At 35.4% G+C, this 8,534-nt stretch overlaps 1 protein-coding gene across 1 annotated transcript; it reads left to right on the top strand.

Moving 5' to 3' along the window:
• Positions 1-801: 801 nt before the first annotated feature.
• LOC128551722 (uncharacterized) lies at positions 802-7,698 on the top strand (the record flags this gene model as incomplete). The annotated part of the gene is made up of 2 exons (XM_053532637.1): positions 802-1,355; positions 6,790-7,698. Coding segments are annotated over 2 exons (715 nt in total), but the record flags the coding sequence as incomplete, so codon positions are not given.
• Positions 7,699-8,534: the final 836 nt, after the last annotated feature.

Genomic DNA, 8,534 nt, shown 5'->3' with positions numbered 1-8,534 from the left:
TTCGTTTAACAAATAACGAGAACTTGCCCAATGGTATCTTATCTTGCATATTATTAAAATGCGGTGTCGTTGATGCCTTGTAGTAAAATATTGATTGTATTTTTCGCAAATAAAATAATTACTTCCACGAGTTCTGAAAAAATGTTTCAAGTAAGAAAACCAACCAGGTTCACGACAGAGTTTTTAGTATATGTTGTGGTTAAATTCGAACATTAACTTAATGTTGCAAATATACATGTATTAGATAGATGTGTCTTCACAAATATACCGATTTTTAGAATTCGGACAATCAATAATTCACATCATGTGATGCCAATTCCTTTAGAATGTTATGTACTCAGTTTTGATTTGTTTCTTATATTTTGTAATTTTATATTTTAAATTTTGTTTGATAACAGTATCAACGCGCACTATCTATATTTAACTGGTGGCAAATTATGTATATGTACATGTAAGAACTGAAGACATGGGCTTAAATGTGTGGTGTCGTATTTATTATTTTACGTCTTACAGAGATTTAAAAGTGGTTGCTATTTTTCCTGCATTCTTCGTACTATTGTACTTATATTTTGTCTAATACTTTCATATTTTTGTCTGTACAGTGCCTGTATTCATCCACATTTTAAGTCTGAAATTTAGACTTAGACTTCAAATCTCAAAACATTCAAATTGCCTTAACTTCCAAATATCGGGCAAACGTAATTTTAGCATAAAATGTTGATGAATACAGGTCCAGCTGTATATTCTTTGCTGATAAAGGATGAAAGAATAGCTGCTGTCATCATTCACTATTTATTTCAGATCCTGTGAAGGCGTAGAATATATCCCGAACATTGACAAAGGACTTCTCAAGACAAAGGACAAGGACAAAACTAAAACATCTTTGGAAAAAGTAAAAGATGATTTGCAGAATCTGAAGTCCAAAATGCAAAATGAATTGAAGAAGTTGAATGTGCAACGAGACGGTATACTGGATGACATACATGTGTTTAAGAAACGCATTATAGCCACACTTGAAGAGTTGGAGAAAAAATCAATAACAGATGTACAGGACAAGCATAAAGAGATTACAGACAAAATAACTTCTAGCAGCAAGAAAATCGATGATATACTGAAAGATGTGTCACAGCAACTTGACAAGCTTAAACAATTTAGAAGTAACAATGAAGCTCAGCTTTTTGTAGAGATTAAGGTTGGTGAAGAGAAGATTTCAGAGGGAAATGATTGTGTCAGACAAGTTGCTGCCAAAAGTATGGAAACTCTGGTTTTTGAGGTGAACAGAAGAGTAGAGACTTGTCTAAGTGAGGTACAGACGATTGGTAAACTAACCGTTAGGGCTTCAGACGACAATGTTGGTAATGCGTTTATTTCTTTTTAGTCCAACTCGTTACGTAATTATCGCTTTCGTTTCATTTCAATTTGATATTAGACCAACTCGTTACGTAATTATCGCTTTCATTTCAGTCTGATATTACACCCAACTCAGCCGGGTAATCATTAGTGATTCATATTCGAATTTTCACAGTATAAAAAAGGAAAGAAATATTTTAATTTGCTGCATGTAATACATTTATCTCATGAACAGTAACGTTATTTGACATATTCATAAAAACTACAGAAAAACAACTATCATATATTTAAAATGCATGGACGTACATCATTTAGCACAGTGTGAAGTCGTGCTCGATTTCTCCACCAAACTTTATTCAGATTTTCGTGAAGGAACAAGCACATGAGAATAGATATGAATAGATCTTTCCCAAGATCTGTTTTGTTTTCAAAGGTTGTAATTCTATTTTAAATCGTTGTAAATATACAAATACTATTGCGCTAATACACTTAGAATCAGCCTAAGATGTTGTGATCCCCATTATCTTCTATCCGGTATCGGTACAAAGCGGTACATGAAATAGTGATGTAATAAAGTTGTGACGTCACAAATGGCGAAAAACAAATCGATAATGATAGGTCAGTGGATGACTTTCTTCAGGTACTGTGAAGTGCTCATGACATGACATATCGCGTATAACACAAAACAAGCACAAGAATTGCTATTCAGAAAAAAAATTAATTTCGCCAGCAATCATGTCTGAAAGACTGAAGTACCTCGATTACGCCGATTTTAAACAGTCGTTGCTTGTGACCCTGTGGACGGACCGCCAGGGGAGGTAACTAAGAGTCACGCATTGGGACTAATTTCTTTTATGCTTATCTAAGTTTGTTTCACTCATCGATTGCATTATTCTTCGGTCATATAGCCCTTCATTTTGCCTCAGTGAATTTTATATATATATATATCAAACAAAATGATTACAATCAAAGGGGTACATCACATAATGGTTTTGGGGTGGTCTGGGTTATAGTAACCCCTATGTATAGACAAGAGCTGCAGCTGTCAAAATGGCAATTTTGGTACATGGTCATTATCAGCTTCCGTACAAGTCTTATTTGTTACGTTAAAATTCCAGCTGATACACCCTCACACTACTTAAATATAAATATCCACAAAACATCCTTATTTCTTGCTGTCATAAACCGTTTTTGCACAGTGAGCTGCGGAACTCGTACTATTTCATCAAAAACGCGTAGTCCAACAAGATCGCGTTCACCGGACGATCATAGAAAATCACCTGTAAGATGCTGTACATGCTTATTTGATTGGCTATATCAACTGGTTCTCGCCGTTCAGATAAGTTGACACGTGACTCACATGTGACGCAATGGTGGAACCGGGGAGAATAGATTTTCGGTTACGAACATAACAAAGCATTGCAGGACTTATAGACCCGCTTGTGGTTTAATACCAGGTTTGTGAGATACATTTTGATGGTTTTCTAAGGAGCATCATTCATTTCCCTTTGTTCGCCTGCCATACATTTGTTTAACAGGTGATTTTCTATGATCGTCCGGTGAACGCGATCTTGTTGGACTACACGTCTTTGATGAAATAGTACGAGTTTCGCTGCTCACTGTGCAAAAACGGTTTATGACAGCAGGAAATGAGAATGTTTTTTGTGGATATTTATATTTAAGTAGTGTGAGGGTGTATCAGCTGGAATTTTAACGTAACAAATGAGACTTGTACGGAAGCTGATCATGACCATATACCAAAATTACCATTTTGACAGCTGCAGCTCTTGTCTATACATAGGGGTTACTATGCCCCAGACAACCCAATTTTTTTTAACCTTTATGTGATGTACCCCTTTGAATACAATGATAGCGTAAGTTTAATGAATAGTAAGATGAATGACGGGCATTTGCCATCAATAGAAATAACTCTTAGAAAATTTGATATCGTAAAGTAAGAAAATCTCATAAGGAAATGTAATGCTATGTTGATATTTTACAAGAACTATAACATTTGTTAGATACTCCAGTCCGTACTTTCTGTTGGGTAATAGACATTTGCGAATTAAGTCAACGTGGACTGTGGACACCTAAGACGATAGATTTTTCAAGGGGACCGTCTCAACATAATTTGATTATATTATGCGCGGTAAGAAAAAGAGTTTATAACGGCAATAGGGTTTAGGTTATTTTATTATCACTATGCGGTAGGTGTTATGAATTGGGTGTGGCTGTTTTAAGCTCGACTTTTCGAAGAAAAAGTACACCTATTGCACACGCTCCGGCGTCGGCGTCCGTGGGTAAAAGTTTTTGATAAAGTCAAATATCTCTGTTACTATCAAAGCTATTGACTTTAAACTTATAATAGTTGTTTACTATCAAAGTTTACACCAGGAGAAATAATCCCCATAACTCTGATTTGAATTTTGATAGAATTATGTCCCTTTTTAACTTAAAATTTCTGGTTAAAGTTTTTGATAAAGTCAAATATCCCTGTTACTATCAAAGCTATTGATTTGAAAGTTAACATAGTTATTTACTATCGAAGTTTACACCAGGAAAAACAATCCCAATAACTCTGATTTGAATTTTGACAGAATTATGCCCCTTTTTAACTTAGAATTTTTGGTTAAAATTTTTGTTTGATAAGTCAAATTTCTCTGTGACTATCAAAGCTTTTGACTTGAGACCTAAAATAGTTATTTAATATCAAAGGCTTCACCAGGAGAAACAATACCAATAACTCTGATTTGAATTTTGATATAATTATGCCTTTTTTAACTTAGAATTTTTGGTGTAAGTTTTTGATAAAGTTAAATATCTCTGTTACTATCAAAGCTTTTGACTTGAAACTTAAAATAGTTATTTAGTATCGAAGTCTACACCAGGAAAAACAATCTCCATAACTCTGATTTGAATTATGACACAATTATGCCCCCTATTTACATATAATTTTTTTGTTAATTGTTTAGATAAAGTCAAATATCTCTGTTACTATTAAAGCTTTTGACTTGAAACTTAAAATATTTTTTTTACTTTCAATGTGTACACGTGGAGAAACAATCACCATTACTCTGATTTGAATTTTGACAGAGTTATGTCCCGTTTTAACTTGGAATATTTTTACTGGTAAAGCTCTAATTTAGAGTAAAGCATTGAGAAAAGGCGAGCGCGCTGTTTTACGGACAGCTCTTGTTCCGTGTTTCTGTCCATCAAAGACAAGTTATGCTACACATACCGCCAAAAGTATTAAAGCGAGCCATGAGCTCTGGAGAACATTTGTGCCACGTTTCTTTAAAATCCTTCAAGCAGTTCAAGAGTTACACATCGCACTCGAACAAAGTTATATGACCTTTGACCCCACCCCTAAGTGTGACATTGACCTTGTCTCGATGTGGTGGACATTTATGCAATGTTTCTTTAAAATCCATCAAACAGATCAAGAGTTACAAAGCGGGCACAAAACAAAGTCATTTGGCCTTGACACCTAAGTGTGACCTTGACCTTGAAGCGAGCCACCTGATACAGGCGCTCTGCACGTCGTCCTGATGTGGAGAACATCTGTCAAGTTTGTTTAAAATACTTAAAGTGTTCACGAGTTACAGATCGGAGTCGACACGAAATTGCTAACGGACACACAGACAGAGAGACAAACAGCCAGATGAACACATGTGGTATCCCAAAATACCTTCCCTCGGGCGCATAGTAACAATAAAGGAATAGAGACGCAAGCTTACGTTTTTCCACAGTTTTTACAATGATTTCATACTGACTTACATTTTGATCCCAGCTGATCGAGTTTAAATTTTTTCATGACGGACGACGTCGACGATGGAATACGGATACATTGCGATCAGACTAGCTCATCTTTAAACTTTGACGCAATGCGCAACTTAAAATATTAAAGAACATTTCAGGAAAGTGTTATGACGCTAGATCAAATACTTTTTGCGATATATATATATATAACAAAACATTTCACTGGTGAACAGACGGACGGAAAGACAATCCAAGTCTTATCCTGTTCGGTGACATAATAAGCCAGACTTTACCATCGTTATAGGAATGTTTTCCTACCAAACATAAATTAAAAATAACATGTTGAGACGGTCCCCTTGAAATATCGATCGCCTTAGGTGTTCACAGTCCACGTGGACTTAATTCGCAAATGTCTAATACCAAGATGTGAAGTAGGGTCAATTATCGCCTAAATGTTCTAGTTCCGTGCCATGTACCTTGTATGCTACACAAATTACATTCTGAGTTGAAAACGTAAAACACGACGTCGTGTATATTATAAGATTCTTACACTGGTTGTAGGTGCTGATTGGAATATCCGGCCTAGAGGCCGGGTAACAGTTTAAGGGTGTAACGAGGCTTTGTCGAGTTACAACGTAAACAGTTATCCGAAAGCTGAATATCCCCATCTGCATCTACAGCCAGAGATTGAATCTTTTTCTTACATACCATATTCAAGAAATGATACAAAAACGAAATACTTTCGTTTTAGAACTATTATCTCACAGCAGCGTATCTAAACAAAGTGCGGGAAATTAACGTCTGTAAACAGGAAAGGCGTCATGACGTTTCAAAGTCAAATAACAATGTTTAGTACCGATTTAGTTTTATCACTTGCAGTGTAACGCGTTATGCATTTTTAATAAACTTACGTTTTTTTTGTGTTTTTTTTTTATCGAAATATACAGAGGTACTATCAAGGTATAGTATAGAATTTTATTCCGTTTTTTTTAAAATAAAGTATATATCCCTACACAAATCTTCTACGTATATGTACTTCGTAATACGTCATTTACAGCAGGAGTAAAATGGAGTTTTCCAGCACCGGTGAAAAAAACGGAAAATTCCCGTCTTGTATGCAAGAAAAAAAAAAACCCTATTCTTTGCTACTTTTCAAAGTGATCGGCATGCTTGTATTTGTCACTATGTTCTAATTTTACTGCTTACAAAAAATATTATTCAACAATATTGTGAACATATAAGTAACACCTTTTTCTTGTTATAAAACATACATTCTTACATGGCTCGATTTGCTTGCCAGTAAAGCAAAGAAGAATTTCAAGCTCTATATATTCTGCGATAAGCGCGGACCGGTAAGAGAGCATTATTACGTCAATTATGACGTCAGATTGGTGCATGACTTCCGGTTCTTTTCAACTCGTAGAAGTGAAGCCCAGCATAATGTTTATCAAAATATTTCAGTGAACATGTAAGAATGAAAACAATCAAGGCATTTTTGTGTTTTGTCGTCTACTTTACCACAGATCATGGTTCAGATACTTGGATATTAAACCACTCGGGCTAACGCCCTCGTGATTCAATTCATGCGCTTCTGAACCCTGAACCGTGATAATGTAGACAACAATCTGTTTGAAGGCCTTGATTGCTTGTTAATATATATTTCATATTCCTACATTTCAGGTCTTAAAAAATTTTCATCATATAAAGAAAAGAAACATAGTGATGATTTGCCTCCGGTACCTCAAGATAGAAACGAACCATTAAAATGTAAAAAGTGTGGGATGACATATTTGAACACTACGTTTTTAAAGATGCATAAAGTGATGAGTGGATGCTATTAAAAAGAAACCATCATACTATAATAGACATTCATGACTATAAATATGTTATGATAACTTCTGTCACTCGTCATCTTCTATTTCAAAGCATATATACTAAACTTGAAAATATATCTTTTGACGATAACCTTATCGAAAAACTAACAGTAATCAACTGTATTGTTCTTTCAAGTTTGAATGCAATGATTTCAGGTTATATCTTAGCTTCGTTTTCAGTTTGTAGAAATCCTTGCACTTGTCGTTCTATTGTTTTCACCTTTGAAATGCTTTCTTTTTGCCTGACGAAACCCATGATCTTATCCAATGAAAGTATGGTCTTCTTGATGGATTTCTCCACAAGACTACAATGTCATTTCCACTGTATGCCCCTCCCATACCATCTTATAATATGCTAGATAGGCAAACACCTGTCCTAAAGGCCATGTTCACATTTACATGAACGTAAAAATTTTGAAAAACGATACAAGATTTTCACGCCCCAAAGTATAGGCAGTCAGATTAGTAGAACTTCACCTTAAAAACTTGTTCGTATTATCTTTGATATACACTGTAAACCGTGTTCAGAACTGTCGAGAAACAATGAACATTTAATCATTCATTTCCTTCCTAATTATACATGTTGAGTGCATTAAAATCTATAAGAAGATCCTTTTTTAAAGTATTGAAGGTGAATAAGCAAAATAGTAGCAGACTCAGGTTTGAGTGTTCATTTATTATATTATATTATATTATATTATATTATATTATATTATATTATACAGCGTCCTTTTCTTAATAAACACATTCAAATGCGCTTTACATGAAAATGGCAGCCCCTTAGGGCGCCAAATTCATCATCCTCAACTGGTACACACACAGAGTGATCTGACCAGAGGAACAGAGCGAGAAAAAGTCCTTAGGACAGAGCGAGAGAAAGTCCCTAGGACAGAGCGAGAGAAATCCATTAAATACAGGCCTGTTCGGCTAACTGAGCCTAGCTTTTTGCGAACAGACAGTCTGGTTCTTTAACGTAGCTGGTGTGTAGTACCGATACACGCAAAGCCCTATTTCCTGTGAAGAACCAGTACCAAACTGTTGCTTAGGTGGAATACATTCAAGAGCACCACAGATTGTGCCAGAGCCTCGACCAGGATTCCAACCACAGACTTCTTGATTGAAAGTTAAGCATGTTAACGCTAGACTACCGGGTCACTTTCATGTATGAGAGGTTATGAAATAGGCAACAGCCTTCACGCCCACTAACAACGGTATAAGCGGAGCTATATTATAGTAATGGAGTAATTGTTTTTTGACGCAATGATCCAAAAGGAGCAGAAAATATAATAAGACTAAGACCAAGTACGTGGATATTTTTACAACCGACACAAGGCACTTAAAGACTGCTGTTCTGATAGTTATTAAAACTCCCCATGATGTTATTGTCTAAGGGGCAGAGAAAGTTTATGTTTGTCTCAAGTCTAAATTAGTGATGTCCTACAATCATTGAGTACATAAGAGCTTTAGTAAGTGTATGGATTGAATACATCTGCGGATGTCACTAAATTGCTTTTTGTACGTATAGCATGTGTAAATATTGAGTTCTGCTTA

Source organism: Mercenaria mercenaria, unplaced genomic scaffold (assembly GCF_021730395.1).
Source record: "Mercenaria mercenaria strain notata unplaced genomic scaffold, MADL_Memer_1 contig_1587, whole genome shotgun sequence".
In the NCBI taxonomy this organism is placed as follows: domain Eukaryota; kingdom Metazoa; phylum Mollusca; class Bivalvia; order Venerida; family Veneridae; genus Mercenaria; species Mercenaria mercenaria.
This window is presented reverse-complemented; position numbering and strand designations above follow the sequence as displayed.